The 25,150-nt window shown below is 41.5% G+C and overlaps 7 protein-coding genes across 7 annotated transcripts; all 7 read right to left on the reverse strand.

The window, feature by feature from the left end:
* Positions 1–628: 628 nt before the first annotated feature.
* Positions 629–1,577, reverse strand: LOC125378764. The gene is made up of 2 exons (XM_048394727.1): positions 1,388–1,577; positions 629–1,175 (listed from the first exon to the last, which is right to left on the reverse strand). Exon 2 carries the CDS (start codon positions 1,146–1,148, stop codon positions 699–701), a length of 450 nt encoding a protein of 149 aa, XP_048250684.1. The 5' UTR covers positions 1,149–1,175; positions 1,388–1,577; the 3' UTR covers positions 629–698.
* A 1,539-nt stretch (positions 1,578–3,116) lies between these two features.
* On the reverse strand, positions 3,117–4,063 carry LOC125378765. Its single transcript, XM_048394728.1, has 2 exons — positions 3,861–4,063; positions 3,117–3,648 (listed from the first exon to the last, which is right to left on the reverse strand). Exon 2 carries the CDS (start codon positions 3,619–3,621, stop codon positions 3,187–3,189), a length of 435 nt encoding a protein of 144 aa, XP_048250685.1. The 5' UTR covers positions 3,622–3,648; positions 3,861–4,063; the 3' UTR covers positions 3,117–3,186.
* A 1,526-nt stretch (positions 4,064–5,589) lies between these two features.
* LOC124116922 lies at positions 5,590–6,720 on the reverse strand. The gene is made up of 2 exons (XM_046478563.1): positions 6,349–6,720; positions 5,590–6,136 (listed from the first exon to the last, which is right to left on the reverse strand). The coding sequence occupies exon 2, from the start codon at positions 6,107–6,109 to the stop codon at positions 5,660–5,662; it is 450 nt and encodes a 149-aa protein (XP_046334519.1). The 5' UTR covers positions 6,110–6,136; positions 6,349–6,720; the 3' UTR covers positions 5,590–5,659.
* Positions 6,721–8,077: 1,357 nt separating this feature from the next.
* LOC125378766 lies at positions 8,078–9,040 on the reverse strand. Its single transcript, XM_048394729.1, has 2 exons — positions 8,837–9,040; positions 8,078–8,624 (listed from the first exon to the last, which is right to left on the reverse strand). Exon 2 carries the CDS (start codon positions 8,595–8,597, stop codon positions 8,148–8,150), a length of 450 nt encoding a protein of 149 aa, XP_048250686.1. The 5' UTR covers positions 8,598–8,624; positions 8,837–9,040; the 3' UTR covers positions 8,078–8,147.
* A 1,525-nt stretch (positions 9,041–10,565) lies between these two features.
* LOC125378767 lies at positions 10,566–11,528 on the reverse strand. The gene is made up of 2 exons (XM_048394730.1): positions 11,325–11,528; positions 10,566–11,112 (listed from the first exon to the last, which is right to left on the reverse strand). Exon 2 carries the CDS (start codon positions 11,083–11,085, stop codon positions 10,636–10,638), a length of 450 nt encoding a protein of 149 aa, XP_048250687.1. The 5' UTR covers positions 11,086–11,112; positions 11,325–11,528; the 3' UTR covers positions 10,566–10,635.
* A 4,016-nt stretch (positions 11,529–15,544) lies between these two features.
* LOC125378768 lies at positions 15,545–16,507 on the reverse strand. The gene is made up of 2 exons (XM_048394731.1): positions 16,304–16,507; positions 15,545–16,091 (listed from the first exon to the last, which is right to left on the reverse strand). Exon 2 carries the CDS (start codon positions 16,062–16,064, stop codon positions 15,615–15,617), a length of 450 nt encoding a protein of 149 aa, XP_048250688.1. The 5' UTR covers positions 16,065–16,091; positions 16,304–16,507; the 3' UTR covers positions 15,545–15,614.
* A 1,525-nt stretch (positions 16,508–18,032) lies between these two features.
* LOC125378769 lies at positions 18,033–19,163 on the reverse strand. Its single transcript, XM_048394732.1, has 2 exons — positions 18,792–19,163; positions 18,033–18,579 (listed from the first exon to the last, which is right to left on the reverse strand). The coding sequence occupies exon 2, from the start codon at positions 18,550–18,552 to the stop codon at positions 18,103–18,105; it is 450 nt and encodes a 149-aa protein (XP_048250689.1). The 5' UTR covers positions 18,553–18,579; positions 18,792–19,163; the 3' UTR covers positions 18,033–18,102.
* Between the last annotated feature and the right edge of the window lie 5,987 nt (positions 19,164–25,150).

Genomic DNA, 25,150 nt, shown 5'->3' on the forward strand with positions numbered 1-25,150 from the left:
GTGTGAAGTTAACTAGGTATGGTATGTAGCTACTTTAATACTATTGTAATTCTCCACAAGGTCAGAACTGCTAAAATGCAGAAACGCCTAAACGTGGACAAGAACAAGGTATTTGTGAAGCATTTGGGGACGATTATGTAGGGTTGAAACTTCTTTAAATCTTGAGACAAAACGTATTAGAGGGGAAGAGTTCTGTTTTTGACGCATACACAGTGAAGACAAAATGTTGAAATACATTAAAAGTAAAATGTACTCATAGGATAGATATATAGGTATTTTGCAATTATCAACGGAATCTGTTGAGCTAATTCTAGGGACGATGTGTATGATTTCACTAGTGGAAACTGATATATACCATGTATTTATAAATTGGCTTTCCGACAACACAGTCAAGGCAAGGAGTGAATTATTTGCAATGTTTAATTGTTAATTACCTTTTGTATTAGGAGGATTCATATGCCAAGAATGGGACTAACACTAGCTCTCGCTGCAGCTGTTTTTGTAATCAATAGGATACGGTTCTCCGTATGTGCGTTTGTATTATACATCATGTACCACATAGGTGATATGTGTTTCTTCTTTTAATTTGCAGGTAAGCAGTAAGTAAATACAAAGTCGAAAAGACAAATTCATTTCATGGTTTTATTTGAAGTCGTTTCTCAAAGTTGACATTGTATAGTGTGGTGTAGTCAACGATTCTATGGCAACGATGGCATCAAATGTCCAGCATTTGATAGAAATGTGAAGAGCCTGTTGAGTTTAACCATGGTGGCCACCGCCTCCATGGCCACCTCCTCCATGGCCGCCGCCACCGTGACCACCTCCGTGGCCACCACCACCGTGGCCGCCGCCGCCGCCACCATGACCACCTCCGTGGCCGCCACCTCCATGTCCGCCGCCACCATGACCCCCACCACCTTTGCCGCCTCCTCCGTGGCCGCCACCCCCTTTGCCACCGCCTCCTTTTCCGCCACCTCCTCCGTGGCCGCCACCTCCTTTGCCACCGCCTCCTTTGCCACCACCTCCTTTGCCACCGCCTCCTTTGCCACCGCCTCCTTTGCCACCGCCTCCTTTGCCACCACCTCCTTTTCCACCGCCTCCATGTCCTCCTCCGCCTCCTTTGCCGCCACCCCCTCCGTGGCCACCATAGGCAGAGCCAAAGAAGGCTGTGAACACTAGAAAGGAGAACAGTGCATCTGTAGTTAAATGTCTTTAAAGAACAACGCAAGAATATAGTTTTCAACCTCATAATGTTGCCAATTACCTTTTGTACGCTCTTTAAGTCACGTTGCTGTAGAAAATAGGCAATGAATTAAAAGATAAGTGAATTTATCAGTCCACATTTCAATAGAACTCACACAGCTCACGTTTGAAAGTTTGAACTTACCCAAGGCCACAACGAGTGCAATTTTATAGAGCTGCATCTTCACAGTTACGTCTATCCACAGTAGAATAAACGGTGTGAATGACCATGTAGCAAATACACAAGGCCTTTTATACAAATGGATAAGGAAATCAGGACACTATGAATCGAAATACTCCCAATGGAGAAAGAAAGAGAACAAGTTCTATTTTGACTTTTTCCTCAACATGTATTTGTAAACTAACACCAGATTATATAGTATCACCTTGGCATTGGAGAGTTTCATTCTTTATTATTTACGTCTTCCTGAATAACCATCAAAACATGCTGTGCATTTGTTACGTAAGGCGGCGCCCCTTGGATGTTTCTCTGTTGGATTAAATGCAAGGTGCACTGACTCATCCAATGAATTCAAAGCAAATATGACATACAAAAACAATGAATAGACGGGTCTCTATAAAATGCAAGAACAATGATTAGCTGTAAATATCATGTTACAATAGGTCTCGTTATGCAGTTTCTTGGTCCCATCAATGACTATTGTAAAATACCTATATCTTAAATGAGCAAACAGTAGATACTGCATGCTTTTCATTTGATGAAAATACACCGATATTTAGGGAATTACAACACGTACTACGCCTCCGTCGCCTTATATGCTGCTCGTAGCACCACAACACATACTGTAAGTAATATCTACTCAATAATGGACACAGAAGTGACCGTGCAACCACTTATACAGGAAATATATTTACACCTATCTGAGAAGCGTAGGGATAAAAGAGGGCTACAGTCTGAAAGCAGAATATGAGACCGCTCCATGTCACACATCTGAGTTGCTTTTTTCAAAGCAGTTAAAAGAACCTAGATAATTAATTCAACTATTGTAGTCTGCATGTTTAAAATATTTCTTTGAGCTCTTTCCACACGATCGAAATCGCGTACCAATATATGCTGACCGCAGTAACCTGTAAGGGGCATACTATCTCCATCTGACTCAGCAATACAGTAAACTAAATGTAATGTCAACGGTATTACATTTGAGAAAGAGTGCTAAATGACATCCTATTATTGTGTGCGGATAGTGTATCAATGCAGTTAGCAAACTGATAGTCAAATGGACAGGTGTGAAGTTAACTAGGTATGGTATGTAGCTACTTTAATACTATTGTAATTCTCCACAAGGTCAGAACTGCTAAAATGCAGAAACGCCTAAACGTGGACAAGAACAAGGTATTTGTGAAGCATTTGGGGACGATTATGTAGGGTTGAAACTTCTTTAAATCTTGAGACAAAACGTATTAGAGGGGAAGAGTTCTGTTTTTGACGCATACACAGTGAAGACAAAATGTTGAAATACATTAAAAGTAAAATGTACTCATAGGATAGATATATAGGTATTTTGCAATTATCAACGGAATCTGTTGAGCTAATTCTAGGGACGACGTGTATGATTTCACTAGTGGAAACTGATATATACCATGTTTTTATAAATTCGCTTTCCGACAACACAGTCAAGGCAAGGAGTGAATTATTTGCAATGTTTAATTGTAAATTACCTTTTGTATTAGGAGGATTCATATGCCAAGAATGGGACTAAAACTAGCTCTCGCTGCAGCTGTTTTTGTAATCAATAGGATACGGTTCTCCGTATGTGCGTTTGTATTATACATCATGTACCACATAGGTGATATGTGTTTCTTCTTTTAATTTGCAGGTAAGCAGTAAGTAAATACAAAGTCGAAAAGACATATTCATTTCATGGTTTTATTTGAAGTCGTTTCTCAAAGTTGACATTGTATAGTGTGGTGTAGTCAACGATTCTATGGCAACGATGGCATCAAATGTCCAGCATTTGATAGAAATGTGAAGAGCCTGTTGAGTTTAACCATGGTGGCCACCGCCTCCATGGCCACCTCCTCCATGGCCGCCGCCACCGTGACCACCTCCGTGGCCACCACCACCGTGGCCGCCGCCGCCGCCACCATGACCACCTCCGTGGCCGCCACCTCCATGTCCGCCGCCACCATGACCCCCACCACCTTTGCCGCCTCCTCCGTGGCCGCCACCCCCTTTGCCACCGCGTCCTTTTCCGCCACCTCCTCCGTGGCCGCCACCTCCTTTGCCACCGCCTCCTTTGCCACCACCTCCTTTGCCACCGCCTCCTTTGCCACCGCCTCCTTTGCCACCACCTCCTTTTCCACCGCCTCCATGTCCTCCTCCGCCTCCTTTGCCGCCACCCCCTCCGTGGCCACCATAGGCAGAGCCAAAGAAGGCTGTGAACACTAGAAAGGAGAACAGTGCATCTGTAGTTAAATGTCTTTAAAGAACAACGCAAGAATATAGTTTTCAACCTCATAATGTTGCCAATTACCTTTTGTACGCTCTTTAAGTCACGTTGCTGTAGAAAATAGGCAATGAATTAAAAGATAAGTGAATTTATCAGTCCACATTTCAATAGAACTCACACAGCTCACGTTTGAAAGTTTGAACTTACCCAAGGCCACAACGAGTGCAATTTTATAGAGCTGCATCTTCACAGTTACGTCTATCCACAGTAGAATAAACGGTGTGAATGACCATGTAGCAAATACACAAGGCCTTTTATACAAATGGATAAGGAAATCAGGACACTATGAATCGAAATACTCCCAATGGAGAAAGAAAGAGAACAAGTTCTATTTTGACTTTTTCCTCAACATGTATTTGTAAACTAACACCAGATTATATAATATCACCTTGGCATTGGAGAGTTTCATTCTTTATTATTTACGTCTTCCTGAATAACCATCAAAACATGCTGTGCATTTGTTACGTAAGGCGGCGCCCCTTGGATGTTTCTCTTTTGGATTAAATGCAAGGTGCACTGACTCATCCAATGAATTCAAAGCAAATATGATATACAAAAACAATGAATAGACGGGTCTCTATAAAATGCAAGAACAATGATTAGCTGTAAATATCATGTTACAATAGGTCTCGTTATGCAGTTTCTTGGTCCCATCAATGACTATTGTAAAATACCTATATCTTAAATGAGCAAACAGTAGATACTGCATGCTTTTCATTTGATGAAAATACACCGATATTTAGGGAATTACAACACGTACTACGTCTCCGTCGCCTTATATGCTGCTCGTAGCACCACAACACATACTGTAAGTAATATCTACTCAATAATGGACACAGAAGTGACCGTGCAACCACTTATACAGGAAATATATTTACACCTATCTGAGAAGCGTAGGGATAAAAGAGGGCTACAGTCTGAAAGCAGAATATGAGACCGCTCCATGTCACACATCTGAGTTGCTTTTTTCAAAGCAGTTAAAAGAACCTAGATAATTAATTCAACTATTGTAGTCTGCATGTTTAAAATATTTCTTTGAGCTCTTTCCACACGATCGAAATCGCGTACCAATATATGCTGACCGCAGTAACCTGTAAGGGGCATACTATCTCCATCTGACTCAGCAATACAGTAAACTAAATGTAATGTCAACGGTATTACATTTAAGAAAGAGTGCTAAATGACATCCTATTATGGTGTGCGGATAGTGTATCAATGCAGTTAGCAAACTGATAGTCAAATTGACAGGTGTGAAGTTAACTAGGTATGGTATGTTGCTACTTTAATACTATTGTAATTCTCCACAAGGTCAGAACTGCTAAAATGCAGAAACGCCTAAACGTGGACAAGAACAAGGTAGATGTGAAGCATTTGGGGACGATTATGTAGGGTTGAACATTTTTTAAATCTTGAGACAAAACGTATTAGAGGGGAAGAGTTCTGTTTTTGACGCATACACAGTGAAGACAAAATGTTGAAATACATTAAAAGCAAAATGTTCTCATAGGATAGATATAAAGGTATTTTGCAATTATCAACGGAATCTGTTGAGCTAATTCTAGGGACGATGTGTATGATTTCACTAGTGGAAACTGATTTATACCATGTATTTATAAATTGGCTTTCCGACAACACAGTCAAGGCAAGGAGTGAATTATTTGCAATGTTTAATTGTAAATTACCTTTTGTATTAGGAGGATTCATATGCCAAGAATGGGACTAAAACTAGCTCTCGCTGCAGCTGTTTTTGTAATCAATAGGATACGGTTCTCCGTATGTGCGTTTGTATTATACATCATGTACCACATAGGTGATATGTGTTTCTTCTTTTAATTTGCAGGTAAGCAGTAAGTAAATACAAAGTCGAAAAGACATATTCATTTCATGGTTTTATTTGAAGTCGTTTCTCAAAGTTGACATTGTATAGTGTGGTGTAGTCAACGATTCTATGGCAACGATGGCATCAAATGTCCAGCATTTGATAGAAATGTGAAGAGCCTGTTGAGTTTAACCATGGTGGCCACCGCCTCCATGGCCACCTCCTCCATGGCCGCCGCCACCGTGACCACCTCCGTGGCCACCACCACCGTGGCCGCCGCCGCCGCCACCATGACCACCTCCGTGGCCGCCACCTCCATGTCCGCCGCCACCATGACCCCCACCACCTTTGCCGCCTCCTCCGTGGCCGCCACCCCCTTTGCCACCGCCTCCTTTTCCGCCACCTCCTCCGTGGCCGCCACCTCCTTTGCCACCGCCTCCTTTGCCACCACCTCCTTTGCCACCGCCTCCTTTGCCACCGCCTCCTTTGCCACCGCCTCCTTTGCCACCACCTCCTTTTCCACCGCCTCCATGTCCTCCTCCGCCTCCTTTGCCGCCACCCCCTCCGTGGCCACCATAGGCAGAGCCAAAGAAGGCTGTGAACACTAGAAAGGAGAACAGTGCATCTGTAGTTAAATGTCTTTAAAGAACAACGCAAGAATATAGTTTTCAACCTCATAATGTTGCCAATTACCTTTTGTACGCTCTTTAAGTCACGTTGCTGTAGAAAATAGGCAATGAATTAAAAGATAAGTGAATTTATCAGTCCACATTTCAATAGAACTCACACAGCTCACGTTTGAAAGTTTGAACTTACCCAAGGCCACAACGAGTGCAATTTTATAGAGCTGCATCTTCACAGTTACGTCTATCCACAGTAGAATAAACGGTGTGAATGACCATGTAGCAAATACACAAGGCCTTTTATACAAATGGATAAGGAAATCAGGACACTATGAATCGAAATACTCCCAATGGAGAAAGAAAGAGAACAAGTTCTATTTTGACTTTTTCCTCAACATGTATTTGTAAACTAACACCAGATTATATAATATCACCTTGGCATTGGAGAGTTTCATTCTTTATTATTTACGTCTTCCTGAATAACCATCAAAACATGCTGTGCATTTGTTACGTAAGGCGGCGCCCCTTGGATGTTTCTCTGTTGGATTAAATGCAAGGTGCACTGACTCATCCAATGAATTCAAAGCAAATATGACATACAAAAACAATGAATAGACGGGTCTCTATAAAATGCAAGAACAATGATTAGCTGTAAATATCATGTTACAATAGGTCTCGTTATGCAGTTTCTTGGTCCCATCAATGACTATTGTAAAATACCTATATCTTAAATGAGCAAACAGTAGATACTGCATGCTTTTCATTTGATGAAAATACACCGATATTTAGGGAATTACAACACGTACTACGTCTCCGTCGCCTTATATGCTGCTCGTAGCACCACAACACATACTGTAAGTAATATCTACTCAATAATGGACACAGAAGTGACCGTGCAACCACTTATACAGGAAATATATTTACACCTATCTGAGAAGCGTAGGGATAAAAGAGGGCTACAGTCTGAAAGCAGAATATGAGACCGCTCCATGTCACACATCTGAGTTGCTTTTTTCAAAGCAGTTAAAAGAACCTAGATAATTAATTCAACTATTGTAGTCTGCATGTTTAAAATATTTCTTTGAGCTCTTTCCACACGATCGAAATCGCGTACCAATATATGCTGACCGCAGTAACCTGTAAGGGGCATACTATCTCCATCTGACTCAGCAATACAGTAAACTAAATGTAATGTCAACGGTATTACATTTAAGAAAGAGTGCTAAATGACATCCTATTATGGTGTGCGGATAGTGTATCAATGCAGTTAGCAAACTGATAGTCAAATGGACAGGTGTGAAGTTAACTAGGTATGGTATGTTGCTACTTTAATACTATTGTAATTCTCCACAAGGTCAGAACTGCTAAAATGCAGAAACGCCTAAACGTGGACAAGAACAAGGTAGATGTGAAGCATTTGGGGACGATTATGTAGGGTTGAACATTTTTTAAATCTTGAGACAAAACGTATTAGAGGGGAAGAGTTCTGTTTTTGACGCATACACAGTGAAGACAAAATGTTGAAATACATTAAAAGCAAAATGTTCTCATAGGATAGATATAAAGGTATTTTGCAATTATCAACGGAATCTGTTGAGCTAATTCTAGGGACGATGTGTATGATTTCACTAGTGGAAACTGATATATACCATGTATTTATAAATTGGCTTTCCGACAACACAGTCAAGGCAAGGAGTGAATTATTTGCAATGTTTAATTGTAAATTACCTTTTGTATTAGGAGGATTCATATGCCAAGAATGGGACTAAAACTAGCTCTCGCTGCAGCTGTTTTTGTAATCAATAGGATACGGTTCTCCGTATGTGCGTTTGTATTATACATCATGTACCACATAGGTGATATGTGTTTCTTCTTTTAATTTGCAGGTAAGCAGTAAGTAAATACAAAGTCGAAAAGACATATTCATTTCATGGTTTTATTTGAAGTCGTTTCTCAAAGTTGACATTGTATAGTGTGGTGTAGTCAACGATTCTATGGCAACGATGGCATCAAATGTCCAGCATTTGATAGAAATGTGAAGAGCCTGTTGAGTTTAACCATGGTGGCCACCGCCTCCATGGCCACCTCCTCCATGGCCGCCGCCACCGTGACCACCTCCGTGGCCACCACCACCGTGGCCGCCGCCGCCGCCACCATGACCACCTCCGTGGCCGCCACCTCCATGTCCGCCGCCACCATGACCCCCACCACCTTTGCCGCCTCCTCCGTGGCCGCCACCCCCTTTGCCACCGCCTCCTTTTCCGCCACCTCCTCCGTGGCCGCCACCTCCTTTGCCACCGCCTCCTTTGCCACCACCTCCTTTGCCACCGCCTCCTTTGCCACCGCCTCCTTTGCCACCGCCTCCTTTGCCACCACCTCCTTTTCCACCGCCTCCATGTCCTCCTCCGCCTCCTTTGCCGCCACCCCCTCCGTGGCCACCATAGGCAGAGCCAAAGAAGGCTGTGAACACTAGAAAGGAGAACAGTGCATCTGTAGTTAAATGTCTTTAAAGAACAACGCAAGAATATAGTTTTCAACCTCATAATGTTGCCAATTACCTTTTGTACGCTCTTTAAGTCACGTTGATGTAGAAAATAGGCAATGAATTAAAAGATAAGTGAATTTATCAGTCCACATTTCAATAGAACTCACACAGCTCACGTTTGAAAGTTTGAACTTACCCAAGGCCACAACGAGTGCAATTTTATAGAGCTGCATCTTCACAGTTACGTCTATCCACAGTAGAATAAACGGTGTGAATGACCATGTAGCAAATACACAAGGCCTTTTATACAAATGGATAAGGAAATCAGGACACTATGAATCGAAATACTCCCAATGGAGAAAGAAAGAGAACAAGTTCTATTTTGACTTTTTCCTCAACATGTATTTGTAAACTAACACCAGATTATATAATATCACCTTGGCATTGGAGAGTTTCATTCTTTATTATTTACGTCTTCCTGAATAACCATCAAAACATGCTGTGCATTTGTTACGTAAGGCGGCGCCCCTTGGATGTTTCTCTTTTGGATTAAATGCAAGGTGCACTGACTCATCCAATGAATTCAAAGCAAATATGATATACAAAAACAATGAATAGACGGGTCTCTATAAAATGCAAGAACAATGATTAGCTGTAAATATCATGTTACAATAGGTCTCGTTATGCAGTTTCTTGGTCCCATCAATGACTATTGTAAAATACCTATATCTTAAATGAGCAAACAGTAGATACTGCATGCTTTTCATTTGATGAAAATACACCGATATTTAGGGAATTACAACACGTACTACGTCTCCGTCGCCTTATATGCTGCTCGTAGCACCACAACACATACTGTAAGTAATATCTACTCAATAATGGACACAGAAGTGACCGTGCAACCACTTATACAGGAAATATATTTACACCTATCTGAGAAGCGTAGGGATAAAAGGGGGCTACAGTCTGAAAGCAGAATATGAGACCGCTCCATGTCACACATCTGAGTTGCTTTTTTCAAAGCAGTTAAAAGAACCTAGATAATTAATTCAACTATTGTAGTCTGCATGTTTAAAATATTTCTTTGAGCTCTTTCCACACGATCGAAATCGCGTACCAATATATGCTGACCGCAGTAACCTGTAAGGGGCATACTATCTCCATCTGACTCAGCAATACAGTAAACTAAATGTAATGTCAACGGTATTACATTTAAGAAAGAGTGCTAAATGACATCCTATTATGGTGTGCGGATAGTGTATCAATGCAGTTAGCAAACTGATAGTCAAATTGACAGGTGTGAAGTTAACTAGGTATGGTATGTTGCTACTTTAATACTATTGTAATTCTCCACAAGGTCAGAACTGCTAAAATGCAGAAACGCCTAAACGTGGACAAGAACAAGGTAGATGTGAAGCATTTGGGGACGATTATGTAGGGTTGAACATTTTTTAAATCTTGAGACAAAACGTATTAGAGGGGAAGAGTTCTGTTTTTGACGCATACACAGTGAAGACAAAATGTTGAAATACATTAAAAGCAAAATGTTCTCATAGGATAGATATAAAGGTATTTTGCAATTATCAACGGAATCTGTTGAGCTAATTCTAGGGACGATGTGTATGATTTCACTAGTGGAAACTGATTTATACCATGTATTTATAAATTGGCTTTCCGACAACACAGTCAAGGCAAGGAGTGAATTATTTGCAATGTTTAATTGTAAATTACCTTTTGTATTAGGAGGATTCATATGCCAAGAATGGGACTAAAACTAGCTCTCGCTGCAGCTGTTTTTGTAATCAATAGGATACGGTTCTCCGTATGTGCGTTTGTATTATACATCATGTACCACATAGGTGATATGTGTTTCTTCTTTTAATTTGCAGGTAAGCAGTAAGTAAATACAAAGTCGAAAAGACATATTCATTTCATGGTTTTATTTGAAGTCGTTTCTCAAAGTTGACATTGTATAGTGTGGTGTAGTCAACGATTCTATGGCAACGATGGCATCAAATGTCCAGCATTTGATAGAAATGTGAAGAGCCTGTTGAGTTTAACCATGGTGGCCACCGCCTCCATGGCCACCTCCTCCATGGCCGCCGCCACCGTGACCACCTCCGTGGCCACCACCACCGTGGCCGCCGCCGCCGCCACCATGACCACCTCCGTGGCCGCCACCTCCATGTCCGCCGCCACCATGACCCCCACCACCTTTGCCGCCTCCTCCGTGGCCGCCACCCCCTTTGCCACCGCCTCCTTTTCCGCCACCTCCTCCGTGGCCGCCACCTCCTTTGCCACCGCCTCCTTTGCCACCACCTCCTTTGCCACCGCCTCCTTTGCCACCGCCTCCTTTGCCACCGCCTCCTTTGCCACCACCTCCTTTTCCACCGCCTCCATGTCCTCCTCCGCCTCCTTTGCCGCCACCCCCTCCGTGGCCACCATAGGCAGAGCCAAAGAAGGCTGTGAACACTAGAAAGGAGAACAGTGCATCTGTAGTTAAATGTCTTTAAAGAACAACGCAAGAATATAGTTTTCAACCTCATAATGTTGCCAATTACCTTTTGTACGCTCTTTAAGTCACGTTGATGTAGAAAATAGGCAATGAATTAAAAGATAAGTGAATTTATCAGTCCACATTTCAATAGAACTCACACAGCTCACGTTTGAAAGTTTGAACTTACCCAAGGCCACAACGAGTGCAATTTTATAGAGCTGCATCTTCACAGTTACGTCTATCCACAGTAGAATAAACGGTGTGAATGACCATGTAGCAAATACACAAGGCCTTTTATACAAATGGATAAGGAAATCAGGACACTATGAATCGAAATACTCCCAATGGAGAAAGAAAGAGAACAAGTTCTATTTTGACTTTTTCCTCAACATGTATTTGTAAACTAACACCAGATTATATAATATCACCTTGGCATTGGAGAGTTTCATTCTTTATTATTTACGTCTTCCTGAATAACCATCAAAACATGCTGTGCATTTGTTACGTAAGGCGGCGCCCCTTGGATGTTTCTCTTTTGGATTAAATGCAAGGTGCACTGACTCATCCAATGAATTCAAAGCAAATATGATATACAAAAACAATGAATAGACGGGTCTCTATAAAATGCAAGAACAATGATTAGCTGTAAATATCATGTTACAATAGGTCTCGTTATGCAGTTTCTTGGTCCCATCAATGACTATTGTAAAATACCTATATCTTAAATGAGCAAACAGTAGATACTGCATGCTTTTCATTTGATGAAAATACACCGATATTTAGGGAATTACAACACGTACTACGTCTCCGTCGCCTTATATGCTGCTCGTAGCACCACAACACATACTGTAAGTAATATCTACTCAATAATGGACACAGAAGTGACCGTGCAACCACTTATACAGGAAATATATTTACACCTATCTGAGAAGCGTAGGGATAAAAGGGGGCTACAGTCTGAAAGCAGAATATGAGACCGCTCCATGTCACACATCTGAGTTGCTTTTTTCAAAGCAGTTAAAAGAACCTAGATAATTAATTCAACTATTGTAGTCTGCATGTTTAAAATATTTCTTTGAGCTCTTTCCACACGATCGAAATCGCGTACCAATATATGCTGACCGCAGTAACCTGTAAGGGGCATACTATCTCCATCTGACTCAGCAATACAGTAAACTAAATGTAATGTCAACGGTATTACATTTAAGAAAGAGTGCTAAATGACATCCTATTATTGTGTGCGGATAGTGTATCAATGCAGTTAGCAAACTGATAGTAAAATGGACAGGTGTGAAGTTAACTAGGTATGGTATGTTGCTACTTTAATACTATTGTAATTCTCCACAAGGTCAGAACTGCTAAAATGCAGAAACGCCTAAACGTGGACAAGAACAAGGTAGATGTGAAGCATTTGGGGACGATTATGTAGGGTTGAACATTTTTTAAATCTTGAGACAAAACGTATTAGAGGGGAAGAGTTCTGTTTTTGACGCATACACAGTGAAGACAAAATGTTGAAATACATTAAAAGCAAAATGTTCTCATAGGATAGATATAAAGGTATTTTGCAATTATCAACGGAATCTGTTGAGCTAATTCTAGGGACGATGTGTATGATTTCACTAGTGGAAACTGATTTATACCATGTATTTATAAATTGGCTTTCCGACAACACAGTCAAGGCAAGGAGTGAATTATTTGCAATGTTTAATTGTAAATTACCTTTTGTATTAGGAGGATTCATATGCCAAGAATGGGACTAAAACTAGCTCTCGCTGCAGCTGTTTTTGTAATCAATAGGATACGGTTCTCCGTATGTGCGTTTGTATTATACATCATGTACCACATAGGTGATATGTGTTTCTTCTTTTAATTTGCAGGTAAGCACTAAGTAAATACAAAGTCGAAAAGACATATTCATTTCATGGTTTTATTTGAAGTCGTTTCTCAAAGTTGACATTGTATAGTGTGGTGTAGTCAACGATTCTATGGCAACGATGGCATCAAATGTCCAGCATTTGATAGAAATGTGAAGAGCCTGTTGAGTTTAACCATGGTGGCCACCGCCTCCATGGCCACCTCCTCCATGGCCGCCGCCACCGTGACCACCTCCGTGGCCACCACCACCGTGGCCGCCGCCGCCACCGCCACCATGACCACCTCCGTGGCCGCCACCTCCATGTCCGCCGCCACCATGACCCCCACCACCTTTGCCGCCTCCTCCGTGGCCGCCACCCCCTTTGCCACCGCCTCCTTTTCCGCCACCTCCTCCGTGGCCGCCACCTCCTTTGCCACCGCCTCCTTTGCCACCACCTCCTTTGCCACCGCCTCCTTTGCCACCGCCTCCTTTGCCACCGCCTCCTTTGCCACCACCTCCTTTTCCACCGCCTCCATGTCCTCCTCCGCCTCCTTTGCCGCCACCCCCTCCGTGGCCACCATAGGCAGAGCCAAAGAAGGCTGTGAACACTAGAAAGGAGAACAGTGCATCTGTAGTTAAATGTCTTTAAAGAACAACGCAAGAATATAGTTTTCAACCTCATAATGTTGCCAATTACCTTTTGTACGCTCTTTAAGTCACGTTGCTGTAGAAAATAGGCAATGAATTAAAAGATAAGTGAATTTATCAGTCCACATTTCAATAGAACTCACACAGCTCACGTTTGAAAGTTTGAACTTACCCAAGGCCACAACGAGTGCAATTTTATAGAGCTGCATCTTCACAGTTACGTCTATCCACAGTAGAATAAACGGTGTGAATGACCATGTAGCAAATACACAAGGCCTTTTATACAAATGGATAAGGAAATCAGGACACTATGAATCGAAATACTCCCAATGGAGAAAGAAAGAGAACAAGTTCTATTTTGACTTTTTCCTCAACATGTATTTGTAAACTAACACCAGATTATATAATATCACCTTGGCATTGGAGAGTTTCATTCTTTATTATTTACGTCTTCCTGAATAACCATCAAAACATGCTGTGCATTTGTTACGTAAGGCGGGGCCCCTTGGATGTTTCTCTTTTGGATTAAATGCAAGGTGCACTGACTCATCCAATGAATTCAAAGCAAATATGATATACAAAAACAATGAATAGACGGGTCTCTATAAAATGCAAGAACAATGATTAGCTGTAAATATCATGTTACAATAGGTCTCGTTATGCAGTTTCTTGGTCCCATCAATGACTATTGTAAAATACCTATATCTTAAATGAGCAAACAGTAGATACTGCATGCTTTTCATTTGATGAAAATACACCGATATTTAGGGAATTACAACACGTACTACGTCTCCGTCGCCTTATATGCTGCTCGTAGCACCACAACACATACTGTAAGTAATATCTACTCAATAATGGACACAGAAGTGACCGTGCAACCACTTATACAGGAAATATATTTACACCTATCTGAGAAGCGTAGGGATAAAAGGGGGCTACAGTCTGAAAGCAGAATATGAGACCGCTCCATGTCACACATCTGAGTTGCTTTTTTCAAAGCAGTTAAAAGAACCTAGATAATTAATTCAACTATTGTAGTCTGCATGTTTAAAATATTTCTTTGAGCTCTTTCCACACGATCGAAATCGCGTACCAATATATGCTGACCGCAGTAACCTGTAAGGGGCATACTATCTCCATCTGACTCAGCAATACAGTAAACTAAATGTAATGTCAACGGTATTACATTTAAGAAAGAGTGCTAAATGACATCCTATTATTGTGTGCGGATAGTGTATCAATGCAGTTAGCAAACTGATAGTAAAATGGACAGGTGTGAAGTTAACTAGGTATGGTATGTTGCTACTTTAATACTATTGTAATTCTCCACAAGGTCAGAACTGCTAAAATGCAGAAACGCCTAAACGTGGACAAGAACAAGGTAGATGTGAAGCATTTGGGGACGATTATGTAGGGTTGAACATTTTTTAAATCTTGAGACAAAACGTATTAGAGGGGAAGAGTTCTGTTTTTGACGCATACACAGTGAAGACAAAATGTTGAAATACATTAAAAGCAAAATGTTCTCATAGGATAGATATAAAGGTATTTTGCAATTATCAACGGAATCTGTTGAGCTAATTCTAGGGACGATGTGTATGATTTCACTAGTGGAAACTGATATATACCATGTATTTATAAATTGGCTTTCCGACAACACAGTCAAGGCAAGGAGTGAATTATTTGCAATGTTTAATTGTAAATTACCTTTTGTATTAGGAGGATTCATATGCCAAGAATGGGACTAAAACTAGCTCTCGCTGCAGCTGTTTTTGTAATCAATAGGATACGGTTCTCCGTATGTGCGTTTGTATTATACATCATGTACCACATAGGTGATATGTGTTTCTTCTTTTAATTTGCAGGTAAGCAGTAAGTAAATACAAAGTCGAAAAGACATATTCATTTCATGGTTTTATTTGAAGTCGTTTCTCAAAGTTGACATTGTATAGTGTGGTGTAGTCAACGATTCTATGGCAACGATGGCATCAAATGTCCAGCATTTGATAGAAATGTGAAGAGCCTGTTGAGTTTAACCATGGTGGCCACCGCCTCCATGGCCACCTCCTCCATGGCCGCCGCCACCGTGACCACCTCCGTGGCCACCACCACCGTGGCCGCCGCCGCCGCCACCATGACCACCTCCGTGGCCGCCACCTCCATGTCCGCCGCCACCATGACCCCCACCACCTTTGCCGCCTCCTCCGTGGCCGCCACCCCCTTTGCCACCGCCTCCTTTTCCGCCACCTCCTCCGTGGCCGCCACCTCCTTTGCCACCGCCTCCTTTGCCACCACCTCCTTTGCCACCGCCTCCTTTGCCACCGCCTCCTTTGCCACCGCCTCCTTTGCCACCACCTCCTTTTCCACCGCCTCCATGTCCTCCTCCGCCTCCTTTGCCGCCACCCCCTCCGTGGCCACCATAGGCAGAGCCAAAGAAGGCTGTGAACACTAGAAAGGAGAACAGTGCATCTGTAGTTAAATGTCTTTAAAGAACAACGCAAGAATATAGTTTTCAACCTCATAATGTTGCCAATTACCTTTTGTACGCTCTTTAAGTCACGTTGCTGTAGAAAATAGGCAATGAATTAAAAGATAAGTGAATTTATCAGTCCACATTTCAATAGAACTCACACAGCTCACGTTTGAAAGTTTGAACTTACCCAAGGCCACAACGAGTGCAATTTTATAGAGCTGCATCTTCACAGTTACGTCTATCCACAGTAGAATAAACGGTGTGAATGACCATGTAGCAAATACACAAGGCCTTTTATACAAATGGATAAGGAAATCAGGACACTATGAATCGAAATACTCCCAATGGAGAAAGAAAGAGAACAAGTTCTATTTTGACTTTTTCCTCAACATGTATTTGTAAACTAACACCAGATTATATAATATCACCTTGGCATTGGAGAGTTTCATTCTTTATTATTTACGTCTTCCTGAATAACCATCAAAACATGCTGTGCATTTGTTACGTAAGGCGGCGCCCCTTGGATTTTTCTCTGTTGGATTAAATGCAAGGTGCACTGACTCATCCAATGAATTCAAAGCAAATATGATATACAAAAACAATGAATAGACGGGTCTCTATAAAATGCAAGAACAATGATTAGCTGTAAATATCATGTTACAATAGGTCTCGTTATGCAGTTTCTTGGTCCCATCAATGACTATTGTAAAATACCTATATCTTAAATGAGCAAACAGTAGATACTGCATGCTTTTCATTTGATGAAAATACACCGATATTTAGGGAATTACAACACGTACTACGCCTCCGTCGCCTTATATGCTGCTCGTAGCACCACAACACATACTGTAAGTAATATCTACTCAATAATGGACCCAGAAGTGACCGTGCAACCACTTATACAGGAAATATATTTACACCTATCTGAGAAGCGTAGGGATAAAAGGGGGCTACAGTCTGAAAGCAGAATATGAGACCGCTCCATGTCACACATCTGAGTTGCTTTTTTCAAAGCAGTTAAAAGAACCTAGATAATTAATTCAACTATTGTAGTCTGCATGTTTAAAATATTTCTTTGAGCTCTTTCCACACGATCGAAATCGCGTACCAATATATGCTGACCGCAGTAACCTGTAAGGGGCATACTATCTCCATCTGACTCAGCAATACAGTAAACTAAATGTTATGTCAACGGTATTACATTTAAGAAAGAGTGCTAAATGACATGCTATTATTGTGTGCGGATAGTGTATCAATGCAGTTAGCAAACTGATAGTAAAATGGACAGGTGTGAAGTTAACTAGGTATGGTATGTTGCTACTTTAATACTATTGTAATTCTCCACAAGGTCAGAACTGCTAAAATGCAGAAACGCCTAAACGTGGACAAGAACAAGGTAGATGTGAAGCATTTGGGGACGATTATGTAGGGTTGAACATTTTTTAAATCTTGAGACAAAACGTATTAGAGGGGAAGAGTTCTGTTTTTGACGCATACACAGTGAAGACAAAATGTTGAAATACATTAAAAGCAAAATGTTCTCATAGGATAGATATAAAGGTATTTTGCAATTATCAACGGAATCTGTTGAGCTAATTCTAGGGACGATGTGTGTGATTTCACTAGTGGAAACTGATATATACCATGTATTTATAAATTGGCTTTCCGACAACACAGTCAAGGCAAGGAGTGAATTATTTGCAATGTTTAATTGTAAATTACCTTTTGTATTAGGAGGATTCATATGCCAAGAATGGGACTAAAACTAGCTCTCGCTGCAGCTGTTTTTGTAATCAATAGGATACGGTTCTCCGTATGTGCGTTTGTATTATACATCATGTACCACATAGGTGATATGTGTTTCTTCTTTTAATTTGCAGGTAAGCAGTAAGTAAATACAAAGTCGAAAAGACATATTCATTTCATGGTTTTATTTGAAGTCGTTTCTCAAAGTTGACATTGTATAGTGTGGTGTAGTCAACGATTCTATGGCAACGATGGCATCAAATGTCCAGCATTTGATAGAAATGTGAAGAGCCTGTTGAGTTTAACCATGGTGGCCACCGCCTCCATGGCCACCTCCTCCATGGCCGCCGCCACCGTGACCACCTCCGTGGCCACCACCACCGTGGCCGCCGCCGCCGCCACCATGACCACCTCCGTGGCCGCCACCTCCATGTCCGCCGCCACCATGACCCCCACCACCTTTGCCGCCTCCTCCGTGGCCGCCACCCCCTTTGCCACCGCCTCCTTTTCCGCCACCTCCTCCGTGGCCGCCACCTCCTTTGCCACCGCCTCCTTTGCCACCACCTCCTTTGCCACCGCCTCCTTTGCCACCGCCTCCTTTGCCACCGCCTCCTTTGCCACCACCTCCTTTTCCACCGCCTCCATGTCCTCCTCCGCCTCCTTTGCCGCCACCCCCTCCGTGGCCACCATAGGCAGAGCCAAAGAAGGCTGTGAACACTAGAAAGGAGAACAGTGCATCTGTAGTTAAATGTCTTTAAAGAACAACGCAAGAATATAGTTTTCAACCTCATAATGTTGCCAATTACCTTTTGTACGCTCTTTAAGTCACGTTGCTGTAGAAAATAGGCAATGAATTAAAAGATAAGTGAATTTATCAGTCCACATTTCAATAGAACTCACACAGCTCACGTTTGAAAGTTTGAACTTACCCAAGGCCACAACGAGTGCAATTTTATAGAGCTGCATCTTCACAGTTACGTCTATCCACAGTAGAATAAACGGTGTGAATGACCATGTAGCAAATACACAAGGCCTTTTATACAAATGGATAAGGAAATCAGGACACTATGAATCGAAATACTCCCAATGGAGAAAGAAAGAGAACAAGTTCTATTTTGACTTTTTCCTCAACATGTATTTGTAAACTAACACCAGATTATATAATATCACCTTGGCATTGGAGAGTTTCATTCTTTATTATTTACGTCTTCCTGAATAACCATCAAAACATGCTGTGCATTTGTTACGTAAGGCGGCGCCCCTTGGATGTTTCTCTGTTGGATTAAATGCAAGGTGCACTGACTCATCCAATGAATTCAAAGCAAATATGACATACAAAAACAATGAATAGACGGGTCTCTATAAAATGCAAGAACAATGATTAGCTGTAAATATCATGTTACAATAGGTCTCGTTATGCAGTTTCTTGGTCCCATCAATGACTATTGTAAAATACCTATATCTTAAATGAGCAAACAGTAGATACTGCATGCTTTTCATTTGATGAAAATACACCGATATTTAGGGAATTACAACACGTACTACGCCTCCGTCGCCTTATATGCTGCTCGTAGCACCACAACACATACTGTAAGTAATATCTACTCAATAATGGACCCAGAAGTGACCGTGCAACCACTTATACAGGAAATATATTTACACCTATCTGAGAAGCGTAGGGATAAAAGAGGGCTACAGTCTGAAAGCAGAATATGAGACCGCTCCATGTCACACATCTGAGTTGCTTTTTTCAAAGCAGTTAAAAGAACCTAGATAATTAATTCAACTATTGTAGTCTGCATGTTTAAAATATTTCTTTGAGCTCTTTCCACACGATCGAAATCGCGTACCAATATATGCTGACCGCAGTAACCTGTAAGGGGCATACTATCTCCATCTGACTCAGCAATACAGTAAACTAAATGTAATGTCAACGGTATTACATTTAAGAAAGAGTGCTAAATGACATCCTATTATGGTGTGCGGATAGTGTATCAATGCAGTTAGCAAACTGATAGTCAAATGGACAGGTGTGAAGTTAACTAGGTATGGTATGTTGCTACTTTAATACTATTGTAATTCTCCACAAGGTCAGAACTGCTAAAATGCAGAAACGCCTAAACGTGGACAAGAACAAGGTAGATGTGAAGCATTTGGGGACGATTATGTAGGGTTGGAAATTTTTTAAATCTTGAGACAAAACGTATTAGAGGGGAAGAGTTCTGTTTTTGACGCATACACAGTGAAGACAAAATGTTGAAATACATTAAAAGCAAAATGTTCTCATAGGATAGATATAAAGGTATTTTGCAATTATCAACGGAATCTGTTGAGCTAATTCTAGGGACGATGTGTATGATTTCACTAGTGGAAACTGATATATACCATGTATTTATAAATTGGCTTTCCGACAACACAGTCAAGGCAAGGAGTGAATTATTTGCAATGTTTAATTGTAAATTACCTTTTGTATTGGGAGGATTCATATGCCAAGAATGGGACTAAAACTAGCTCTCGCTGCAGCTGTTTTTGTAATCAATAGGATACGGTTCTCCGTATGTGCGTTTGTATTATACATCATGTACCACATAGGTGATATGTGTTTCTTCTTTTAATTTGCAGGTAAGCAGTAAGTAAATACAAAGTCGAAAAGACATATTCATTTCATGGTTTTATTTGAAGTCGTTTCTCAAAGTTGACATTGTATAGTGTGGTGTAGTCAACGATTCTATGGCAACGATGGCATCAAATGTCCAGCATTTGATAGAAATGTGAAGAGCCTGTTGAGTTTAACCATGGTGGCCACCGCCTCCATGGCCACCTCCTCCATGGCCGCCGCCACCGTGACCACCTCCGTGGCCACCACCACCGTGGCCGCCGCCGCCGCCACCATGACCACCTCCGTGGCCGCCACCTCCATGTCCGCCGCCACCATGACCCCCACCACCTTTGCCGCCTCCTCCGTGGCCGCCACCCCCTTTGCCACCGCCTCCTTTTCCGCCACCTCCTCCGTGGCCGCCACCTCCTTTGCCACCGCCTCCTTTGCCACCACCTCCTTTGCCACCGCCTCCTTTGCCACCGCCTCCTTTGCCACCGCCTCCTTTGCCACCGCCTCCTTTGCCACCACCTCCTTTTCCACCGCCTCCATGTCCTCCTCCGCCTCCTTTGCCGCCACCCCCTCCGTGGCCACCATAGGCAGAGCCAAAGAAGGCTGTGAACACTAGAAAGGAGAACAGTGCATCTGTAGTTAAATGTCTTTAAAGAACAACGCAAGAATATAGTTTTCAACCTCATAATGTTGCCAATTACCTTTTGTACGCTCTTTAAGTCACGTTGCTGTAGAAAATAGGCAATGAATTAAAAGATAAGTGAATTTATCAGTCCACATTTCAATAGAACTCACACAGCTCACGTTTGAAAGTTTGAACTTACCCAAGGCCACAACGAGTGCAATTTTATAGAGCTGCATCTTCACAGTTACGTCTATCCACAGTAGAATAAACGGTGTGAATGACCATGTAGCAAATACACAAGGCCTTTTATACAAATGGATAAGGAAATCAGGACACTATGAATCGAAATACTCCCAATGGAGAAAGAAAGAGAACAAGTTCTATTTTGACTTTTTCCTCAACATGTATTTGTAAACTAACACCAGATTATATAATATCACCTTGGCATTGGAGAGTTTCATTCTTTATTATTTACGTCTTCCTGAATAACCATCAAAACATGCTGTGCATTTGTTACGTAAGGCGGCGCCCCTTGGATGTTTCTCTGTTGGATTAAATGCAAGGTGCACTGACTCATCCAATGAATTCAAAGCAAATATGACATACAAAAACAATGAATAGACGGGTCTCTATAAAATGCAAGAACAATGATTAGCTGTAAATATCATGTTACAATAGGTCTCGTTATGCAGTTTCTTGGTCCCATCAATGACTATTGTAAAATACCTATATCTTAAATGAGCAAACAGTAGATACTGCATGCTTTTCATTTGATGAAAATACACCGATATTTAGGGAATTACAACACGTACTACGCCTCCGTCGCCTTATATGCTGCTCGTAGCACCACAACACATACTGTAAGTAATATCTACTCAATAATGGACACAGAAGTGACCGTGCAACCACTTATACAGGAAATATATTTACACCTATCTGAGAAGCGTAGGGATAAAAGAGGGCTACAGTCTGAAAGCAGAATATGAGACCGCTCCATGTCACACATCTGAGTTGCTTTTTTCAAAGCAGTTAAAAGAACCTAGATAATTAATTCAACTATTGTAGTCTGCATGTTTAAAATATTTCTTTGAGCTCTTTCCACACGATCGAAATCGCGTACCAATATATGCTGACCACAGTAACCTGTAAGGGGCATACTATCTCCATCTGACTCAGCAATACAGTAAACTAAATGTAATGTCAACGGTATTACATTTAAGAAAGAGTGCTAAATGACATCCTATTATGGTGTGCGGATAGTGTATCAATGCAGTTAGCAAACTGATAGTAAAATGGACAGGTGTGAAGTTAACTAGGTATGGTATGTTGCTACTTTAATACTATTGTAATTCTCCACAAGGTCAGAACTGCTAAAATGCAGAAACGCCTAAACGTGGACAAGAACAAGGTAGATGTGAAGCATTTGGGGACGATTATGTAGGGTTGAAAATTTTTTAAATCTTGAGACAAAACGTATTAGAGGGGAAGAGTTCTGTTTTTGACGCATACACAGTGAAGACAAAATGTTGAAATACATTAAAAGCAAAATGTTCTCATAGGATAGATATAAAGGTATTTTGCAATTATCAACGGAATCTGTTGAGCTAATTCTAGGGACGATGTGTATGATTTCACTAGTGGAAACTGATATATACCATGTATTTATAAATTGGCTTTCCGACAACACAGTCAAGGCAAGGAGTGAATTATTTGCAATGTTTAATTGTAAATTACCTTTTGTATTGGGAGGATTCATATGCCAAGAATGGGACTAAAACTAGCTCTCGCTGCAGCTGTTTTTGTAATCAATAGGATACGGTTCTCCGTATGTGCGTTTGTATTATACATCATGTACCACATAGGTGATATGTGTTTCTTCTTTTAATTTGCAGGTAAGCAGTAAGTAAATACAAAGTCGAAAAGACATATTCATTTCATGGTTTTATTTGAAGTCGTTTCTCAAAGTTGACATTGTATAGTGTGGTGTAGTCAACGATTCTATGGCAACGATGGCATCAAATGTCCAGCATTTGATAGAAATGTGAAGAGCCTGTTGAGTTTAACCATGGTGGCCACCGCCTCCATGGCCACCTCCTCCATGGCCGCCGCCACCGTGACCACCTCCGTGGCCACCACCACCGTGGCCGCCGCCGCCGCCACCATGACCACCTCCGTGGCCGCCACCTCCATGTCCGCCGCCACCATGACCCCCACCACCTTTGCCGCCTCCTCCGTGGCCGCCACCCCCTTTGCCACCGCCTCCTTTTCCGCCACCTCCTCCGTGGCCGCCACCTCCTTTGCCACCGCCTCCTTTGCCACCACCTCCTTTGCCACCGCCTCCTTTGCCACCGCCTCCTTTGCCACCGCCTCCTTTGCCACCACCTCCTTTGCCACCGCCTCCATGTCCTCCTCCGCCTCCTTTGCCGCCACCCCCTCCGTGGCCACCATAGGCAGAGCCAAAGAAGGCTGTGAACACTAGAAAGGAGAACAGTGCATCTGTAGTTAAATGTCTTTAAAGAACAACGCAAGAATATAGTTTTCAACCTCATAATGTTGCCAATTACCTTTTGTACGCTCTTTAAGTCACGTTGCTGTAGAAAATAGGCAATGAATTAAAAGATAAGTGAATTTATCAGTCCACATTTCAATAGAACTCACACAGCTCACGTTTGAAAGTTTGAACTTACCCAAGGCCACAACGAGTGCAATTTTATAGAGCTGCATCTTCACAGTTACGTCTATCCACAGTAGAATAAACGGTGTGAATGACCATGTAGCAAATACACAAGGCCTTTTATACAAATGGATAAGGAAATCAGGACACTATGAATCGAAATACTCCCAATGGAGAAAGAAAGAGAACAAGTTCTATTTTGACTTTTTCCTCAACATGTATTTGTAAACTAACACCAGATTATATAATATCACCTTGGCATTGGAGAGTTTCATTCTTTATTATTTACGTCTTCCTGAATAACCATCAAAACATGCTGTGCATTTGTTACGTAAGGCGGCGCCCCTTGGATGTTTCTCTGTTGGATTAAATGCAAGGTGCACTGACTCATCCAATGAATTCAAAGCAAATATGACATACAAAAACAATGAATAGACGGGTCTCTATAAAATGCAAGAACAATGATTAGCTGTAAATATCATGTTACAATAGGTCTCGTTATGCAGTTTCTTGGTCCCATCAATGACTATTGTAAAATACCTATATCTTAAATGAGCAAACAGTAGATACTGCATGCTTTTCATTTGATGAAAATACACCGATATTTAGGGAATTACAACACGTACTACGCCTCCGTCGCCTTATATGCTGCTCGTAGCACCACAACACATACTGTAAGTAATATCTACTCAATAATGGACACAGAAGTGACCGTGCAACCACTTATACAGGAAATATATTTACACCTATCTGAGAAGCGTAGGGATAAAAGAGGGCTACAGTCTGAAAGCAGAATATGAGACCGCTCCATGTCACACATCTGAGTTGCTTTTTTCAAAGCAGTTAAAAGAACCTAGATAATTAATTCAACTATTGTAGTCTGCATGTTTAAAATATTTCTTTGAGCTCTTTCCACACGATCGAAATCGCGTACCAATATATGCTGACCGCAGTAACCTGTAAGGGGCATACTATCTCCATCTGACTCAGCAATACAGTAAACTAAATGTAATGTCAACGGTATTACATTTAAGAAAGAGTGCTAAATGATATCCTATTATGGTGTGCGGATAGTGTATCAATGCAGTTAGCAAACTGATAGTCAAATGGACAGGTGTGAAGTTAACTAGGTATGGTATGTTGCTACTTTAATACTATTGTAATTCTCCACAAGGTCAGAACTGCTAAAATGCAGAAACGCCTAAACGTGGACAAGAACAAGGTAGATGTGAAGCATTTGGGGACGATTATGTAGGGTTGAACATTTTTTAAATCTTGAGACAAAACGTATTATAGGGGAAGAGTTCTGTTTTTGACGCATACACAGTGAAGACAAAATGTTGAAATACATTAAAAGCAAAATGTTCTCATAGGATAGATA

This window comes from Haliotis rufescens, unplaced genomic scaffold (assembly GCF_023055435.1).
Source record: "Haliotis rufescens isolate VD_foot unplaced genomic scaffold, xgHalRufe1.0.p SCAF_13, whole genome shotgun sequence".
NCBI lineage: Eukaryota > Metazoa > Mollusca > Gastropoda > Lepetellida > Haliotidae > Haliotis > Haliotis rufescens.